General features: G+C 42.2%; 1 protein-coding gene across 1 annotated transcript in view; it reads right to left on the bottom strand.

Moving 5' to 3' along the window:
* arrb1 (arrestin, beta 1) overlaps window positions 1–21,548 on the bottom strand; it is a 54,824-nt gene that overhangs the window by 19,154 nt on the left and 14,122 nt on the right. The window contains exons 2-8 of the mRNA XM_014215431.3: window positions 14,582–14,612; window positions 13,183–13,243; window positions 9,055–9,099; window positions 6,881–7,077; window positions 6,532–6,591; window positions 4,804–4,871; window positions 2,548–2,683 (exon numbers count right to left, since the gene is read on the bottom strand). Of these exons, the coding sequence (XP_014070906.1) occupies window positions 2,548–2,683; window positions 4,804–4,871; window positions 6,532–6,591; window positions 6,881–7,077; window positions 9,055–9,099; window positions 13,183–13,243; window positions 14,582–14,612 (598 nt within the window). The remainder of the gene's footprint in view (window positions 1–2,547; window positions 2,684–4,803; window positions 4,872–6,531; window positions 6,592–6,880; window positions 7,078–9,054; window positions 9,100–13,182; window positions 13,244–14,581; window positions 14,613–21,548) is intronic.

Genomic DNA, 21,548 nt, shown 5'->3' on the forward strand with positions numbered 1-21,548 from the left:
TCATGGTCAAAACACATTGACACAACAGTAACTAAGATGGGGAGTAGTCTGTCCATAATAAAGCGCTGCTCTACCTTCTTAACAGCACTATCAATATGGCAGGTTCTACAGGCTCTAGTTTTGTCGCACCTGGACTACTGTTAAGTCGTGTGGTCAGGTGCCACAGAGGGACTTGGATGTACACAGAGAGCTAACATTAATAATATGCATGTCAATCTCTCCTGGCTCAAAAGGAGGAGAGATTAACTTCATCACTACTTGCATTTGTGAGTGCCATGACTTCATGGAATTCTATTCCACATCAAGTAACTGACGCAAGCAGTAGAATCATATTTTAAAAAACAGATAAAAATATACTTTATGTAACAGCGGGGACTGTGAAGCAACACAAACATAGGCACAGACACATGTATACACACACACGATAACATACGCACTATACACACAAGTACACATGGATTTTGTGTTGTAGATATGTGGTTGTGAAGTACACACTGTTATGAATGTATTGTAATTTTTTTTAAATGTATAACTGCCTAAATTTTGCCAGAACCCAGGAAGAGTAGCTGCTGCCATGGCAGGAACTAATTGGGATGCATAATAAACCCCAGGAAGACTAGCTGCTGCCTTGCCAGGAACTAATGGGGATCCATAATAAACCCCAGGAAGACTAGCTGCTGCCATGGCAGGAACTAATGGGGATGCATAATAAACCCCAGGAAGAGTAGCTGCTGCCTTGGCAGGAAGTAATGGGGATCCATAATAAATACAATACAAAAAGGTAGGGTAGAGTAATGTGGATTAAGGTAGTATAATGTACTGTAATGTAGAGTAATGTAGTATAATGTACTGTAATGTAGGGTAATGTCGAGTAATATCGATTGACATAGTATAATGTTGAGAATTGTGAATTAACTTAGTATAATGTGGAGCAATGTAGTATAATTCAGAGTAATGTAGTATAATGTACTGTAATGTAGAGTAATGTAGTGTAATGTAGAGTAATGTACTGTAATGTAGTATAATGTAGAGTAATGTAGTATAATGTAGAGTAATGTAGTATAATGCACTGTAATGTAGGGTAGTGTAGAGTAATGTAGTATAATGTAGTGTAATGCAGAGTAATGTGGTGTAGTGCAATGCACTGTAATGTAGAGTAATGTACAGTAATGTAGAGTGATGTAGTATAATGCACAGTGATGTAGAGTAATGTAGAGTAATGTAGTATAATGCACTGTAATGTAGGGTAATGTAGTATAATGTACTGTAATGTAGAGTAATGTACAGTAATGTAGAGTAATGTAGTATAATGCACTGTGATGTAGGGTAGTGTAGAGTAATGTACTGTACTGTAATGTAGAGTAATGTAGAGTAATGTGGAGTAATGTAATGTAGAGTAATGTACTGTAATGTAGAGTAATGTAGTATAATGCACTGTAATGTAGGCTAGTGTAGAGTAATGTAGTATAATGCACTGTAATGTAGGGTAATGTAATGTACTGTAATGTAGAGTAATGTAGTATAATGCACTGTAATGTAGGGTAGTGTAATGTACTGTAATGTAGAGTAATGTAGTATAATGCACTGTAATGTAAGCTAGTGTAGAGTAATGTAGTATAATATAGTGTAATGTAGAGTAATGTACAGTAATGTAGTATAATGCACTGTAATGTAGGCTAGTGTAGAGTAATTTAGTATAATGCACTGTAATGTAGGGTAGTGTAGAGTAATGTAGTATAATATAGTGTAATGTAGAGTAATGTACAGTAATGTAGAGTAATGAAGAGTAATGCAACTTATTTTATTTGTATTCATTGAACCTTTATTTAACTCAGTCAAAGTCAGTTAAAAACAAATTCTTATTTACAATGACGGCCTACCAAAAGGCAAAAGGCCTCCTGCGGGGACTGGGGACTGAGATTTAAAGAAATAAAATAAAAAAATTTAAATATATAGGACAAAACACACATCATGACAAGAGAGACAACACAACACTACATAAAGAGAGACCTAAGACAACAACATAGCAAGGCAGCAACACATGACAACACAGCATGGTAGAAACACAACATGACAACACAGCATGGCAGCAACACAACATGACAACAACATGGTAGCAACACAACGTGGTAGCAGCACAAAACAGGGTACAAACATGATTGGACACAGACAACAGCACAAAGGGAAAATAGGTAGAGACAACAATACATCACGCAAAGCAGCCACAACTGTCAGTAAGAGTGTCCATGATTGACTGTTTGAATGAAGGGATGGAGATAAAACTGTCCAGTTTGAGTGTTTGTTGCAGCTCGTTCCAGTCGCTAGCTGCAGCGAACTGAAAAGAGGAGCGACCCAGGTATGTGTGTGCTTTGGGGACCTTTAATAGAATGTGACTGGCAGAACGGGTGTTGTATGTGGAGGATGAGGGCTGCAGTAAATACCTCAGATAGGGGGGAGTGAGGCCTAAGAATGTAGAGTAATGTAGTGCAATGTAGTGTAATGTAAAGATGTCCTCTACCAGCAGAAGAAAAAAAACATGTCCATCACCTCTTTATCCAGTGAGGCCTCAAGGTGCAGTGGCTTGTCAGACATCAGGAACTGTCTGGTGGTCTCAGCCATGGGCTGGGGGCCGGGCTTCTCTGGGGCGTACTGGACCTTGCGGATCACCAGACGCACTGAGTTCCTGTTCAGACACAAGGGTTAGACGCACTGACTTCCTGTTCAGACACAAGGGTTAGGGTTAGACGCACTGACTTCCTGTTCAGACACAAGGGTTAGGGTTAGACGCACTGACTTCCTGTTCAGACACAAGGGTTAGGGTTAGACGCACTGACTTCCTGTTCAGACACAAGGGTTAGGGTTAGACGCACTGACTTCCTGTTCAGACACAAGGGTTAGGGTTAGACACACTGAGTTATTGGGCAGCAATGCAATACTATATAGCAATATGAGGTAGTAATAAAAGCTATATATATATATACACTGCTCAAAAAAATAAAGGGAGCACTTAAACAACACATTCTAGATCTGAATGAAAGAAATAATCTTATTAAATACTTTTTTCTTTACATAGTTGAATGTGCTGACAACAAAATCACGCAAAAATAATCAATGGAAATCCAATTTATCAACCCATGGAGGTCTGGATTTGGAGTCACACTCAAAATTAAAGTGGAAAACCACACTACAGGCTGATCCAACTTCGATGTAATGTCCTTAAAACAAGTCAAAATGAGGCTCAGTAGTGTGTGTGGCCTCCACGTGCCTGTATGACCTCCCTACAACGCCTGGGCATGCACCTGATGAGGTGGCGGATGGTCTCCTGAGGGATCTCCTCCCAGACCTGGACTAAAGCATCCGCCAACTCCTGGACAGTCTGTGGTGCAACGTGGCGTTGGTGGATGGAGCGAGACATGATGGGGGCCAACCGCACCAACATATAGTCTCATAAGGGGTCTGAGGATCTCATCTCGGTACCTAATGGCAGTCAGGCTACCTCTGGCGAGCACATGGAGGGCTGTGCGGCCCCCCAAAGAAATGCCACCCCACACCATGACTGACCCACCGCCATACTGGTCATGCTGGAGGATGTTGCAGGCAGCAGAACGTTCTCCATGGCGTCTCCAGACTCTGTCACGTCTGTCACATGTGCTCAGTGTGAACCTGCTTTCATCTGTGAAGAGCACAGGGCGCCAGTGGCGAATTTGTCAATCTTGGTGTTCTCTGGCAAATGCCAAACGTCCTGCACGGTGTTGGGCTGTAAGCACAACCCCCACCTGTGGACGTCGGGCCCTCATACCACCCTCATGGAGTCTGTTTCTGACCGTTTGAGCAGACACATGCACATTTGTGGCCTGCTGGAGGTCATTTTGCAGGGCTCTGGCAGTGCTCCTCCTGCTCCTCCTTGCACAAAGGCGGAGGTAGCGGTCCTGCTGCTATGTTGTTGCCCTCCTACGGCCTCTTTCACGTCTCCTGATGTACTGGCCTGTCTCCTGGTAGCGCCTCCATGCTCTGGACACTACACTGACAGACACAGCAAACCTTCTTGCCACAGCTCGCATTGATGTGCCATCCTGGATGAGCTGCACTACCTGAGCCACTTGTGTGGGTTGTAGACTCCGTCTCATGCTACCACTAGAGTGAAAGCACCGCCAGCATTCAAAAGTGACCAAAACATCAGCCAGGAAGCATAGGAACTGAGAAGTGGTCTGTGGTCACCACCTGCAGAACCACTCCTTTATTGGGGGTGTCTTGCTAATTGCCTATAATTTCCACCTGTTGTCTATTCCATTTGCACAACAGCATGTGAAATTTATTGTCAATCAGTGTTGCTTCCCAAGTGGACAGTTTGATTTCACAGAAGTGTGATTGACTTGGAGTTACATTGTGTTGTTTAAGTGTTCCCTTTATTTTTTTGAGCAGTATATATATATATATATATATATATATATATATATATATATATATATAAAAACCTTCGAAAGTTTATTTGTCTGTCCCCATAAGTGAACCATTTTTGGTTCCAGGTAGAACCTTTTGGGTTTTGGGTGCCATTGAAATGCCCACCATGACCTCTGTGCAGTCATTGTGGTGTGGAATGACCCCATTCACCCTGCGGGTGCTTACAGGACCTACCAACCCAATCAAGTCTGAACTTCATGGTGTGAAATTAAGATCTCTGAGACCTTCTGGACTGATTCAAAAGTAGTTTTCCAAAACATCACTCCAGAATTTCAACTACATTTAATAATAATTTACGTATTTACGTGCTTAACATTGTGTATCATTATTAAATAGTTTTACCTTTTATGTATTTTGTCTTGGACGTTTTCTGAGCAGAAAGCTTTGACTTCAAAGTCAACCCCGCAGGCCTTCAGAGACAAAATATAAAAACAGGATTTCACTTTAGGTTGGATTCTTTTTCTGCTTAAATGTCATTATGGATTGTAACTGTTACACTGCCAGTCAAAAGTTCGAACTCACCTACTCATTCAAGGGTTTTTCTTTATTTTTTAAAAACTATTTTCTACATTGTAGAATAATAGTGAAGACATCAAAACTATGAAATAACACAAATGGAATCAAGTAGTAACCAACAAAGTGTTAAACAAATCAAACTATATTTTATATTTGAGATTCTTCAAAGTAGCCACCCTTTGCCTTGATGACAGCTTTGCACACTTTTGGCATTCTCTCAACCAGCTTCATGAGGTAGTCACCTGGAATGCATTTCAATTAACAGGTGTGCTTTATTAAAAGTTAATTTGTGGAATTTCTTTCCTCCTGAATGCGTTTGAGCCAATCAGTTGTGTTGTGACAAGGTAGGGGTGGTATACAGAAGATAGCCCTATTTAGTAAAAGACCAAGTCCATATTATGACAAGAAAAGCTCAAATAAGCAAAGAGAAACGACAGTCCATCATTACTTTAAGACATGAAGGTCAGTCAATACGGAAACTTTCAAGAACTGTCTCTCATGAGGCATGCCACAGTAAAGGGAGACTCAGAGTGACCTCTACTGCAGAGGATAAGTTCATTAGAGTTCCCAGTCTCAGAAATTGCAGCCCAAATAAATGCTTCACAGAGTTCAAGTAACATATACATCTCAACATCAACTGTTCAGAGGAGACTGCGTGAATCAGGCCTTCATGGTTAAATTGCTGCAACGAAACCACTACTAAAGAACACCAGTAAGAATGAGAGACTTGTTTGGGCCAAGAAACACGAGCAATGGACATTAGACCGGTGGAAATCAGTCATTTGGTCTGGAGTCCAAATTGGAGATTTTTGGTTCAAAACCGCTGTGTCTTTGTGAGAGGTGGTGTGGGTGAAACGATGATCTCCGCATGTGTATTTCCCACCGTGAAGCATGGAGGAGGAGGTGTTATGATGTTGGGGTGCTTTGCTGGTGACACTGTCTGTGATTTACTTAGAATTCAAGACACACTTAACAAGCATGGCTACCACAGTATGCTGCAGCAATACACCATCCCATCTGGTTTGGGTTTAGTGGGACTATCATTTGTTTTTCAACAGGACAATGACCCAAAACACCTCCAGGCTGTGTAAGGGCTATTTTACCAAGAAGGAGAGTGATGGAGTGCTGCATCAGATGACCTAGCCTCCACAATCCCCAGACCTCAACCAAATTGAGATGGTTTGGGATGAGTCGGACCGCAGAGTGAAGGAAAAGCAGCCAACAAGTGCTCAGCATATGTGGGAACTCCTTCAAGACTGTTGGAAAAGCGTTCCAGGTGAAGCTGGTTGAGAGAATGTCAAGAGTGTGCAAAACTGTCATCAAGGCATTGGGTGGCTACTTTGAAGAATCTAAAATCTTAAATATATTTTGATTTGTTTAACACTTTTTTGGTTACTACATGATTCCATATGTGCTATTTCATAGTTTTGATGTCTTCACTATTATTCTACAATGTAGAAAATAGTAAAAAAAAATAAAGAAAAACCCTTGAATGAGTAGGTGTTCTAAAACTTTTGACCGGTAGTGTAGATTTTGTCTGAACACAAGAAGCACCTTCCCTGTGTCCTCCGGTCCGGGCTGCAGGGTGACTGAGCACGGTAAATTCAGTGGAATCTGTCAACAGAAATATGACATTTCAAAATTAGTACTTAAAACAGCTGAGAGGAGGTTTAAAATTAGGACGAGATCATTGATGGATACATTTGACCTGTCAGTTAAAATAATACATGTACACACAGTACAATGGAGTGAGAAACTTATTTCCACTGTAGTCCCTAAAATGCACGGTACCAAAAACATTACAACATTATACAATTCACATACGACAAAAAAAAAACACTAAACACAAAAAATAATAACAACAACTCCTAATAGAGATGGTCACAGTGCTGTTGACCATTACCTCAAAGGTGAAAGGGTGAGCATGTTCCCCAAGCTTTTTGATCAGGCGTTCTTGAAGGCGAGTTAACCTCTTTTTGTCTTCTGGCACTGGAGGGAAGGCCTGGATGTTGGCCACGAAGAGGTCCTTTCGAAACGTCAAGCCCAGAACATCCAAGTCCTCACGTCCATAACGGAAGGCGCATGTCAACGTCACAAACACTGAGGAGAGAAGAAAAGAGTGAAAGATCATTATATAAAACTGGGTGGTTCGTGTCCTGAATGCTGATTGGCTGACAGCCGTGGTATATCAGACCGATATATCAATAAGGCACCTCGGCGGTTTGTTTAATTATACCTTTTAGAAACGCAATATATTGCTGAAACCACAACCCGTCTAATGATGTCATGATAAGCAGACTAATGACATCATGATGATCAGGCTAATGAGGTCATGATGACCACTAATGACATCATGACAAGCAGTTTTGTCCACTGGTTGATTTAAGCTTAATTTCAAGCTGCCATTAGAACAGTAGACGTTCCTCTTTTCACAGTAAACATTCTCCTTTCATAGTAAATAGTCTCTTTTCACAGTAAACATTCTCTTTTCACAGTAGACGTTTTCTTTTCACAGTAGACATTCTCTTTTCACAGTAAACAATCTCTTTTCACAGTAAACAATCTCCTTTCACAGTAAACAGTCTCCTTTCACAGTAAATAGTCTCTTTTCACAGTAAACATTCTCTTTTCACAGTAAACATTCTCTTTTCACAGTAAACATTCTCTTTTCACAGTAAACATTCATTTTTCACAGTAGACATTTTCTTTTCACAGTAAACATTCTCTTTCACAGTAGACATTCCTCTTTTCACAGTAAACATACCTCTTTTCACAGTAGACATTCCTCTTTTCACAGTAAACATTCTCTTTCACAGTAGACATTCCTCTTTTCACAGTAAACATTCTCTTTCACAGTTGACATTCCTCTTTTCACAGTAAACATTCTCTTTTCATAGTAGACATTCCTCTTTTCACAGTAGACATTCCTCTTTTCACAGTAGAGATTCTCTTTTCACAGTAGACATTCCTCTTTTCACAGTAGACATTCTCTTTTCACAGTAGACAGTCTCTTTTCACAGTAGACAGTCTCTTTTCACAGTAGACATTCCTCTTTTCACAGTAAACATTCTCTTTTCACAGTAGACATTCCTCTTTTCACAGTAAACATTCTCTTTTCACAGTAGACATTCCTCTTTTCACAGTAGACATTCTCTTTTCACAGTAGACAGTCTCTTTTCACAGTAGACAGTCTCTTTTCACAGTAAACATTCTCCGTTCACAGTAGACATTTTCTTTTCACAGTAAACATTCTCTTTCACAGTAGACATTCCTCTTTTCACAGTAAACATACCTCTTTTCACAGTAGACATTCCTCTTTTCACAGTAAACATTCTCTTTCACAGTAGACATTCCTCTTTTCACAGTAAACATTCTCTTTCACAGTTGACATTCCTCTTTTCACAGTAAACATTCTCTTTCACAGTAGACAGTCTCTTTTCACAGTAGACATTCTCCTTTCACAGTAGACATTCGTTTTTCACAGTAGACATTCCTCTTTTCACAGTAAACATTCTCTTTTCATAGTAGACATTCCTCTTTTCACAGTAGACATTCCTCTTTTCACAGTAGAGATTCTCTTTTCACAGTAGACATTCCTCTTTTCAAAGTAGACATTCTCTTTTCACAGTAGACAGTCTCTTTTCACAGTAGACATTCCTCTTTTCACAGTAAACATTCTCTTTTCACAGTAGACATTCCTCTTTTCACAGTAGACATTCTCTTTTCACAGTAGACAGTCTCTTTTCACAGTAGACAGTCTCTTTTCACAGTAAACATTCTCCGTTCACAGTTGACATTCTCTTTTCACAGTAGACATTCTCCTTTCACAGTAGACATTCCTCTTTTCAGAGTAAACATACCTCTTTTCACAGTAGACATTCCTCTTTTCACAGTAAACATTCTCTTTCACAGTAGACATTCCTCTTTTCACAGTAGAGATTCTCTTTTCACAGTAGACATTCCTCTTTTCACAGTAGACATTCTCTTTTCACAGTAGACAGTCTCTTTTCACAGTAGACATTCCTCTTTTCACAGTAAACATTCTCTTTTCACAGTAGACATTCTCTTTCACAGTACCTTTTCTCTCTTTCAGGTACTCCGGATCTATCAACACCACACCGTCTGGAAAAAGCAGGAGATTTAAATGTTATCTAGGTGTGTGAAATCAAACACCTTTCATCATCAGAAAGAGTAGCCTACTGAACAAGGCAACGTCTCAAGGGGGGAAAAAACCCGGTGATTTTCATCAGAAGATTATTGATAATATCACACGTCACATACTGCTTGAGGTCAAACACACAAAACCCTGCCGACTAAACCGTAGTAAGTGTATGGAGCGGTGCATAAAGCTGGGTCTCCCAAGATGTGCTTCTGAATCAACACCATTACAGAAGAATACTATAGTGGTGGTAGAGTGGGACATACAGTACACAGAGCAGGGTGGTAGAGTGGGACATACAGTACACAGAGCAGGGTGGTAGAGTGGGACATACAGTACACAGAGCAGGGTGGTAGAGTGGGACATACAGTACACAGAGCAGGGTGGTAGAGTGGGACATACAGTACACAGAGCAGGGTGGTATGAGTGGGGACATACAGTACACAGAGCAGGGTGGTAGAGTGGGACATACAGTACACAGAGCAGGGTGGTAGAGTGGGACATACAGTACACAGAGCAGGGTGGTAGAGTGGGACATACAGTACACAGAGCAGGGTGGTAGAGTGGGACATACAGTACACAGAGCAGGGTGGTAGAGTGGGACATACAGTACACAGAGCAGGGTGGTAGAGTGGGACATACAGTACACAGAGCAGGGTGGTAGAGTGGGACATACAGTACACAGAGCAGGGTGGTAGAGTGGGACATACAGTACACAGAGCAGGGTGGTAGAGTGGGACATACAGTACACAGAGCAGGGTGGTAGAGTGGGACATACAGTACACAGAGCAGGGTGGTAGAGTGGGACATACAGTACACAGAGCAGGGTGGTAGAGTGGGACATACAGTACACAGAGCAGGGTGGTAGAGTGGGACATACAGTACACAGAGCAGGGTGGTAGAGTGGGACATACAGTACACAGAGCAGGGTGGTAGAGTGGGACATACAGTACACAGAGCAGGGTGGTAGAGTGGGACATACAGTACACAGAGCAGGGTGGTAGAGTGGGACATACAGTACACAGAGCAGGGTGGTAGAGTGGGACATACAGTACACAGAGCAGGGTGGTAGAGTGGGACATACAGTACACAGAGCAGGGTGGTAGAGTGGGACATACAGTACACAGAGCAGGGTGGTAGAGTGGGACATACAGTACACAGAGCAGGGTGGTAGAGTGGGACATACAGTACACAGAGCAGGGTGGTAGAGTGGGACATACAGTACACAGAGCAGGGTGGTAGAGTGGGACATACAGTACACAGAGCAGGGTGGTAGAGTGGGACATACAGTACACAGAGCAGGGTGGTAGAGTGGGACATACAGTACACAGAGCAGGGTGGTAGAGTGGGACATACAGTACACAGAGCAGGGTGGTAGAGTGGGACATACAGTACACAGAGCAGGGTGGTAGAGTGGGACATACAGTACACAGAGCAGGGTGGTAGAGTGGGACATACAGTACACAGAGCAGGGTGGTAGAGTGGGACATACAGTACACAGAGCAGGGTGGTAGAGTGGGACATACAGTACACAGAGCAGGGTGGTAGAGTGGGACATACAGTACACAGAGCAGGGTGGTAGAGTGGGACATACAGTACACAGAGCAGGGTGGTAGAGTGGGACATACAGTACACAGAGCAGGGTGGTAGAGTGGGACATACAGTACACAGAGCAGGGTGGTAGAGTGGGACATACAGTACACAGAGCAGGGTGGTAGAGTGGGACATACAGTACACAGAGCAGGGTGGTAGAGTGGGACATACAGTACACAGAGCAGGGTGGTAGAGTGGGACATACAGTACACAGAGCAGGGTGGTAGAGTGGGACATACAGTAAACAGAGCAGGGTGGTATAGTGGGACATACAGTACACAGAGCAGGGTGGTAGAGTGGGACATACAGTACACAGAGCAGGGTGGTAGAGTGGGACATACAGTACACAGAGCAGGGTGGTAGAGTGGGACATACAGTACACAGAGCAGGGTGGTAGAGTGGGACATACAGTACACAGAGCAGGGTGGTAGAGTAGGACATACAGTAAACAGAGCAGGGTGGTATAGTGGGACATACAGTAAACAGAGCAGGGTGGTAGAGTGGGACATACAGTACACAGAGCAGGGTGGTAGAGTGGGACATACAGTACACAGAGCAGGGTGGTAGAGTGGGACATACAGTACACAGAGCAGGGTGGTAGAGTGGGACATACAGTACACAGAGCAGGGTGGTAGAGTGGGACATACAGTACACAGAGCAGGGTGGTAGAGTGGGACATACAGTACACAGAGCAGGGTGGTAGAGTGGGACATACAGTACACAGAGCAGGGTGGTAGAGTGGGACATACAGTACACAGAGCAGGGTGGTAGAGTGGGACATACAGTACACAGAGCAGGGTGGTAGAGTGGGACATGTTATGGTTAGGGTTGTGTTAACTAGAAGAGGTTATGGTTAGGGTTGTGTTAACTAGAAGAGGTTATGGTTAGGGTTGTGTTAACTGGTTAGGGTTGTGTTAACTAAAAGAGGTTATGGTTAGGGTTGTGTTAACTAAAAGAGGTTATGGTTAGGGTTGTGTTAACTAGAAGAGGTTATGGTTAGGGTTGTGTTAACTAAAAGAGGTTATGGTTAGGGTTGTGTTAACTAGAGGAGGTTATGGTTAGGGTTGTGTTAACTAGAGGAGGTTATGGTTAGGGTTGTGTTAACTAGAAGAGGTTATGGTTAGGGTTGTGTTAACTGGTTAGGGTTGTGTTAACTAGGGGAGGTTATGGTTAGGGTTGTGTTAACTAGAAGAGGTTATGGTTAGGGTTGTGTTAACTAGAGGAGGTTATGGTTAGGGTTGTGTTAACTAGAGGACGTTATGGTTAGGGTTGTGTTAACTGGTTAGGGTTGTGTTAACTAGAGGAGGTTATGGTTAGGGTTGTGTTAACTAGAGGAGGTTATGGTTAGGGTTGTGTTAACTAGAGGACGTTATGGTTAGGGTTGTGTTAACTGGTTAGGGTTGTGTTAACTAGAGGAGGTTATGGTTAGGGTTGTGTTAACTAGAGGAGGTTATGGTTAGGGTTGTGTTAACTAGAGGACGTTATGGTTAGGGTTGTGTTAACTAGAGGAGGTTATGGTTAGGGTTGTGTTAACTAGAGGACGTTATGGTTAGGGTTGTGTTAACTGGTTAGGGTTGTGTTAACTAGAGGAGGTTATGGTTAGGGTTGTGTTAACTAGAGGAGGTTATGGTTAGGGTTGTGTTAACTAGAAGAGGTTATGGTTAGGGTTGTGTTAACTAGAGGAGGTTATGGTTAGGGTTGTGTTAACTAGAGGACGTTATGGTTAGGGTTGTGTTAACTAGAGGAGGTTATGGTTAGGGTTGTGTTAACTAGAGGACGTTATGGTTAGGGTTGTGTTAACTGGTTAGGGTTGTGTTAACTAGAGGAGGTTATGGTTAGGGTTGTGTTAACTAGAGGACGTTATGGTTAGGGTTGTGTTAACTAGAGGAGGTTATGGTTAGGGTTGTGTTAACTAGAAGAGGTTATGGTTAGGGTTGTGTTAACTGGTTAGGGTTGTGTTAACTAGAGGAGGTTATGGTTAGGGTTGTGTTAACTAGAGGAGGTTATGGTTAGGGTTGTGTTAACTAGAGGAGGTTATGGTTAGGGTTGTGTTAACTGGTTAGGGTTGTGTTAACTAGAAGAGGTTATGGTTAGGGTTGTGTTAACTAGAGGAGGTTATGGTTAGGGTTGTGTTAACTAGAGGAGGTTATGGTTAGGGTTGTGTTAACTAGAAGAGGTTATGTTTAGGGTTGTGTTAACTGGTTAGGGTTGTGTTAACTAGAAGAGGTTATGGTTAGGGTTGTGTTAACTAGAGGAGGTTATGGTTAGGGTTGTGTTAACTAGAGGAGGTTATGGTTAGGGTTGTGTTAACTAGAGGAGGTTATGGTTAGGGTTGTGTTAACTAGAGGAGGTTATGGTTAGGGTTGTGTTAACTAGAGGAGGTTATGGTTAGGGTTGTGTTAACTAGAGGAGGTTATGGTTAGGGTTGTGTTAACTGGTTAGGGTTGTCTTACCTACGGGTTCCACCAGGTCAACATGGTCCACAAAGTCCCTCTTCCCCAGGTACACTGTGAGCTGAGGATGACAACAGTGGGTTTCAGAGAATAGTGTAATGAGATAATGAAAATAATGTACCAGATTTCATGGTTCTAAACAGTAAAAGGTCCCCAATATCCCATGTTCATCCCGTGGTTGACCAGGAGAACTCTGCTTAGAACCCTGTGTAGAACCTTGAGTAGAACCCTGTTTAGAACACTTTGTAGAACCCTGTGTAGAACCTTGAGTAGAACCCTGTTTAGAACACGTTGTAGAACCCTGTTTAGAACCCCGAGTAGAACCCTGTTTAGAACACGTTGTAGAACCCTGTGTAGAACCTTGAGTAGAACCCTGGTTAGAACACATTGTAGAACCCTGTTTAGAACCCCGAGTAGAACCCTGTGTAGAACCCTGTTTAGAACCCTGTGGAGAACTATATTTAGAACCCTGTGCGGATCCCTGTGAAGCACCCTGTGGACAACCCTGTTTAGAACACTGTGGAGAACCATGTGTGGAACCCTGTTTAGATCCCTGTGTAGAATCCTGACACGGCCAGCTAGCTAAAGAGAGCAGGAGCTGAGTCAGCTCCAGGCAGCTGCTTCATATTCTTCCCACAGTCTCTTCTGCTGCTGCTGCTGCTGTGAGGACCGGTGCATCAAACAGTTAGCCATCTACTCTGCTGTGGCCTACAGACTACTGTACAAGGAGACACAGGCATGACCCAGCCAGCACAGCCCAGTCAGCATGGCCCAGCCAGCACCGCCCAGCCAGCACGGCCCAGACAGGAGAATCACAGCTCTTAGCAGAGTCCTATTGAACCTAACCCTAGCTCCAGCTATCAGATAGGTAGTTATTATAGCTGCTAGCTCCAGCTATCAGATAGGTAGTTATTATAGCTGCTATCTGCTAGCTCCAGCTATCAGATAGATAGTTATTATAGCTGCTAGCTCCAGCTATCAGATAGGTAGTTATTATAGCTGCTAGCTCCAGCTATCAGATAGGTAGTTATTATAGCTGCTAGCTCCAGCTATCAGATAGGTAGTTATTATAGCTGCTAGCTCCAGCTATCAGATAGGTAGTTATTATAGCTGCTAGCTCCAGCTATCAGATAGGTAGTTATTATAGCTGCTAGCTCCAGCTATCAGATAGCAGCAATAATAACTACCTATCTCCAGCTAAATTAAACCTTTGAAAAGCTAAATGAAATCTTTGAAAATTATTACAACACTAGACTGGTTACACTGTGATCAAAAACACTTTAATGGAGGTTAGTTGATTCCTTCTGGATTGTCTAAGAAAAGTCTTAGTAGAGGAATGTTGCTCATTACGCTGTTATTGTGTAATAAGTCATTATTAATAACACAAAGTATAACTCACCTTTCCATTGGGACTTGCTTTTTTGAATACCCTGAAAAAGGACACAGAGAAAAAGAGAGAGATAGAAAGAGAGAGGGGGGAGAGAGAGAAAGAGAGAGAGATTTAGGAGTTGATATCATTTCTCAATCAGTTTCTTTCATCCAAATAGTAAGACTGTACCAGTTCCATATTTGTCCAGTCCTTAGACTGTACTAGTTGCATATTGGCCTCCAGCCTTAGATTGTAGGTTATATAATGCTGTGCCATACTGGATCACACCAAGGTTATTATAGTAACATTGGGAAAAACTCTCTGAAATAAAAAATAAGGTTGTTTTTTTCCTAATGGGTTTTTGCAAACTTCTGAATCTGGTGGGTAAATGCTTTGGTCTTATCTGAAACCTGATAGAACCATAGGAGTGAACAATGGCGGCAGCAAACCCAACACCAGCAGTGGTCGGTCGCAAAAGGCAATGCCACGTGTGGGATTATTTTGAGTACATTGAACACTGGAATATTTCGGGTTTTTTTTGGTGAAATGTGTAAAGGTGATTGGAATGTTATATGATGGTAATACTAGTTCAGTATCTCTTCAGCATGAACAGCTAAAAAGTTTTGACGTGAAGAGAGGAATTCGTCAAGGATGTCCCAGCTCACCATTACTGTTCATTAGATATCAATCAATTGGCAGATAACACTACTCTATTCCTTAAGAACACAGCACAGATTCCAGCATTTGAAACCTTCTGGTTTACATTTAAATATGAAAAGAAATGTGAATTAATGGCTATTCATGATCACCCGTTGATTACTGTGCATTATATACCAGTTAAAGATTAAGTAATAATATTTAGATATTGTAATTACAAAGGATTTAAAATGTAGGGAGAATTTCCAATATACACTGCTCAAAAAAAAGGGAACACTTAAACAACACAATGTAACTCCAAGTCAATCACACTTCTGTGAAATCAAACTGTCCACTTAGGAAGCAACACTGATTGACAATAAATTTCACATGCTGTTGTGCAAATGGAATAGACAACAGGTGGAAATTATAGGCAATTAGCAAGACACCCCCAATAAAGGAGTGGTTCTGCAGGTGGGGACCACAGACCACTTCTCAGTTCCTATGCTTCCTGACTGATGTTTTGGTCACTTTTGAATGCTGGCAGTGCTTTCACTCTAGTGGTAGCATGAGACGGAGTCTACAACCCACACAAGTGGCTCAGGTAGTGCAGCTCATCCAGGATGGCACATCAATGCGAGCTGTGGCAAGAAGGTTTGCTGTGTCTGTCAGCGTAGTGTCCAAAGCATGGAGGCGCTACCAGGAGACATGCCAGTACATCAGGAGACGTGGAGGAGGCCGTAGGAGGGCAACAACCCAGCAGCAGGACCACTACCTCCGCCTTTGTGCAAGGAGGAGCAGGGGAAGCACTGCCAGAGCCCTGCAAAATGACCTCCAGCAGGCCACAAATGTGCATGTGTCTGCTCAAACGGTCAGAAACAGACTCCATGAGGGTGGTATGAGGGCCCGACGTCCACAGGTGGGGGTTGTGCTTACAGCCCAACACCGTGCAGGACGTTTGGCATTTGCCAGAGAACACCAAGATTGGCAAATTCGCCACTGGCGCCCTGTGCTCTTCACAGATGAAAGCAGGTTCACACTGAGCACGTGACAGACGTGACAGAGTCTGGAGACGCCGTGGAGAACATTCTACTGCCTGCAACATCCTCCAGCATGACCGGTTTGGTGGTGGGTCAGTCATGGTGTGGGGTGGCATTTCTTTGGGGGGCCGCACAGCCCTCCATGTGCTCGCCAGAGGTAGCCTGACTGCCATTAGGTACCGAGATGAGATCCTCAGACTCCTTGTGAGACCATATGCTGGTGCGGTTGGCCCTGGGTTCCTCCTAATGCAAGACAATGCTAGACCTCATGTGGCTGGAGTGTGTCAGCAGTTCCTGCAAGAGGAAGGCATTGATGCTATGGACTGGCCCACCCGTTCCCCAGACCTGAATCCAATTGAGCACATCTGGGACATCATGTCTCACTCCATCCACCAACGCCACATTGCACCACAGACTGTCCAGGAGTTGGCGGATGCTTTAGTCCAGGTCTGGGAGGAGATCCCTCAGGAGACCATCCGCCACCTCATCAGGAGCATGCCCAGGCGTTGTAGGGAGGTCGTACAGGCACGTGGAGGCCACACAAACTACTGAGCCTCATTTTGACTTGTTTTAAGGACATTACATCAAAGTTGGATCAGCCTGTAGTGTGGTTTTCCACTTTAATTTTGAGTGTGACTCCAAATCCAGACCTCCATGGGTTGATAAATTGGATTTCCATTGATTATTTTTGTGTGATTTTGTTGTCAGCACATTCAACTATGTAAAGAAAAAAGTATTTAATAAGATGATTTCTTTCATTCAGATCTAGAATGTGTTGTTTAAGTGTTCCCTTTATTTTTTTGAGCAGTATATATATATAGAATAATTGACAGAAGAGTCAAACTATTCTCAATAGTTGTCTACAAAGGAAGTTATCCATTTTTGGACATATTCCACTTACTAAAATGGAGAGTCTATCAAGACTAACTAATCCAGATTAGTCATTAGCTACAGTATGCCTGACAAGTTAATCAAGATAATTAACAATGACAATTTTGTAGAAAATAAACATCAGTATTTAAGAAAAGGGGCTATTGTAAAGTCTATTAAGGAAGGTGGCCTGAATGCAATTGACTTTGATCCAATGAATGGTACCATTAAGTTAAAATGGTTACAATGTTTTATTCAAAAATATATTATATTTCATTCACAAATGTTTCTGGAAAAATACCGCTGTTTATTGTCTTCTTAAACGAGGTAAAGTTATATAAACAATCTTTAAAATTGGTTAAATCCAAACAAGCCCTTGATGTTTATAATAATCTCTGTAATTTGATTCCTGAATAGACCACCTGTGTACTTAAAAAAAAAAAAATTTGCTCAGTATGTTGTATTGTGTCAGAAGTGTATGGAACAGAGATGAAAAACCAACCTCAAAGTTAATCTGAACTGCAGGATAAAGACACAGTGTGATATTATTATCAGAGATATTATTTTATTTTTGGAATCCGTCAGGATTCGACTCCTGTGGTATTATGAACATACATAAAATGAGACTTGAAAAATGTGTTGAATTACAGGAAATTAAAACTACTAAATGTTCTCTTCACGCGTAATGTGTAGAATTACAGAAAATGAGCTTAAAACTGCACATTTTTCTCTCCGCCAAAAAAAAAGGCTGTGAACAGTTGGAACAGTTTGGGGTTGCATGGGTTGCAAAGTGGAGGTTTGTTACTACGCTGATAAAGGACAATATCCATCCGGACCTTTGCCACCTAGGAAATGTGTTTGACTGGACTGGAGTACCTCTGCTATAGACCTACAACACATAAATGTCTCCTAAACTACCATGCATAAGGATACTTTCTGTCACTAACACTAAATCTAAATCACATAAAAACGAAATAGAAATGTTTTTTTTTCCAAATTGAAACCAAATATTTGAGCCAGTTTGCTACAGCAGGAAAATAATCCTGCAGCGTCAGGAAATGTGAATTATTATGTGGATTATAAATAATGGACATTGTAGGGGTTGATACATTTTTCATTAGTGCAAATAAAGTCTGAAAGTGGAAATTACAAACTTTAGAAGCCTCTTTAAAACTGAAATACACTAGAAGTTTGCATTTCCTGCTATGCAGTAAAAATTCTCAGAAAAAAAATAGTGATCACATTAAGATCCTACATATGTAGTAAATCAAGTCTGAAAAGTAACTGAAACTAAACTGAATCCCCCCCACCCCCCCTAAAAAACGAATAGAAATAAAAAAACGAATAGAAAATCACTAAACTATAGTAACCTTAGATGACATCACAATGTTGCCATGCCAATTATTTACGTGTTCCATTCTAGATCTCCCTGTGTTAACATCAGAGCAGCATGGCTGTACTAAAACACTCGGACTCTCTGAGCTCAGCATAATAACACTATATGAAGCATGAAATAAGTACCATATAATACTAATCTGCAACAAAAAAAATCACAAAAAAATCACACACACCGCCATGACGTGTTTACAATACCGCGTTGGTAATACAACATTATTTATTTGTTAGACCAAACAGGAAAAACGTTTGTGTGAGCATTTGAAATTAGATCAGGATCAAACTAGCAGGATCGAAAAATGTTAGCTAGGTAGTCCAACATTCTCCCCGACATGCAACCGACATGCAACCATCCCAAAGGCGGGGGAGAAAGGATGGTGATCTTTTGCCGGCCACATCCCAAGTAGTTGCACCTGATTCATCCTAGCTAGTCACACGCAGGGTAGCATAGTGGTTAGAGCGTTGGACTAGTAACCGAAAGGTTGCAAGATTGAATCCCTGAGCCGACAAGGTACAATTCTGTCATTCTGCCCCTGAACAAGGTAGTTAACCCACTGTTCCTAGGCCGTCATTGAAAATAAGAATTTGTTCTTAACTGACTTGCCTTGTTAAATGAAGGTATATTTAAAAAATTAAAAAATACAGAATAATAATCAAGCATTGTGTCAATGTTGATGACAGTTTGGAAACTGGAGGTAGGCTGTTTCCCTGCTACGTTGGGAAGTCACTCACAAATGTATCTTTGATACTGATGTTATTAGCAACTTCTGGAGACAGTGTGGAGTAACTACTGAAATTAGCTTTAGCTTGGTACAGAGCATCAATGCAACCAGACTGAAAACAATGACCAGAAACTGCAATAATTTTCTAGCAATCCATGTGTCTAAGTATTAGCTAGGCAGCCACTTATTAGTCTCCTATTTAAATCGTACTTCAGTTCATGAAAATAACTATCTAGCCAGCTAGATAACAAACTAAACAAGCTAGCCAGCTACCTATCCCCGTTGTCCCAAGCTAACCATTATAAGCAGCTAGCTTCATCTGGCTAGTGTGACTTGACCGGACCGGGTCTGACCATCATCAACCAAACATGAAAACTGTCTTATAAATTAGGGGTATTTTAGATGACGACACCTAGCTAGATAGTTAGCTAGCTAATTATAACTACAGAAACAGATGATGTCGTTTTGCCATGTTTTTAGGGGAGAACATTGTTTTGTATCCATTTGCTAGCTAGACTTCCCTGTGGCTCAGTTGGTAGAGCATGGTGTTTGCAACGCCAGCATGGTGTTTGCAACGCCAGGGTTGTGGGTTCGATTCCCACAGGGGGCCAATACAAAAAACAAAAAACAAAAAATGTATGAAATGTATACATTCACTACTGTAAGTCACTCTGGATAAGAGCGTCTGCTAAAATGTAAATGCTATTAAACTTTTTTTTCTGACCAGAGCTTAGAAGTGTGAGTCTGCCTTGTGCCGCGAGACAAAACTTTACCAGCATCATAGCATGCGTATAGGTGAATCCCTCTGAAATATGAGTCGTAGCGTAATCAATGTGTAATAACTCCGTAAAGAATGAATGAACGTGTCAAATTCTTATGTGACATGCAGTCATATTCAGGTCCTGATTGGTCAAAAAGCTTATTTGACGCGTCAAAATTGTGTTATTTTTGTGTATCATGTATCATGTATCTTTTTTTTTTACCCAAACGGTATTCCATACTCAGCAGGCCTATAGCACAACACTGACTCTCTAAGGCTTCTAATACTGTACAACCATGACGAGAGAGGCAGGCATTCTCATCACACCTGGGGTCAAGCAGCATTTGTATAATTTTTTCAAATACTTTGAGCATTTGATTAAGCCTGCCTGAAGTGCCAGATGTGCTTACACTTTTGGCTCTATTCTATTGGTTTCATTGCTCCAGTCAAGCTTAATCAAACGCAGTTAAAGTAATTGAAAGACAACAAATACTATTTGGATCCAGGTCGGTCACTCACTCAGTTTATTCAGCACTGATGGCGCTCTCCTATCCTGACGGTTAAATGGTGTCCAATGCAATTACTGTACCTCCCTGTCCTCCCTCGGTATCGTCCCTCCCTCCCTCCCTTCGTATCCTCCCTCCCTGTGCTTCCCTCCGTATCCTCCCTCCCTCCTTCCCTGTCCTTCCCTCTGTATCCTCCCTCCCTCTGTATCTTCCCTGTTCTCATTCCCCCTTGCCTCCCTCGCTTTCTTCCCTCGCTGTCCTCCCCCTCTCCCTCCCTGTCCTCCCTCTCTCCCTCCCTCTCGCCCTATCTCCCTCCCGATCCTCCCTCCCTCTCTCTCTCTCTCCATCTCTATCCCCTCCTCTCGCCCTCCCTGTCCTCCCTCGCTACCTCCCTCCCCCTTCCTGCCCTCCCTCTCCTTCCTCTCTCCCTCCCTGTCATTCCTCTCTCCCTCCCTGTCCTCTCTCCCTGTCCTCCCTCTCTCCCTCCCTATCCCTCCTTTAAACAAAACCATTTATTCAAATGTTAAAAACAAAAACAATGTAAATCTTTCTGATAAACATTGCAGCTCTGACATGATGATGTGAGTGTTTACATGGCAACAGAGTTAGGTTTAGTGTTGTGGTTTACATGGCAACAGAGTTAGGTTTAGTGTTGTGTTTACATGGCAACAGAGTTAGGTTTAGTGTTGTGGTTTACATGGCAACAGAGTTAGGTTTAGTGTTGTGGTTTACATGGCAACAGAGTTAGGTTTAGTGTTGTGGTTTACATGGCAACAGAGTTAGGTTTAGTGTTGTGGTTTACATGGCAACAGAGTTAGGTTTAGTGTTGTGGTTTACATGGCAACAGAGTTAGGTTTAGTGTTGTGGTTTACATGGCAACAGAGTTAGGTTTAGTGTTGTGGTTTACATGGCAACAGAGTTAGGTTTAGTGTTGTGTTTACATGGCAACAGAGTTAGGTTTAGTGTTGTGGTTTACATGGCAACAGGGTTGGGTTATGGTTTACATGGAAACAGGGTTAGGGTTTACCTGGCAACAGGGTTAGGGTTGTGGTTTACATGGCAACAGGG

This window comes from Salmo salar, chromosome 09, assembly GCF_965601325.2.
Source record: "Salmo salar chromosome 09, fSalSal1, whole genome shotgun sequence".
Classification (NCBI taxonomy): domain Eukaryota; kingdom Metazoa; phylum Chordata; class Actinopteri; order Salmoniformes; family Salmonidae; genus Salmo; species Salmo salar.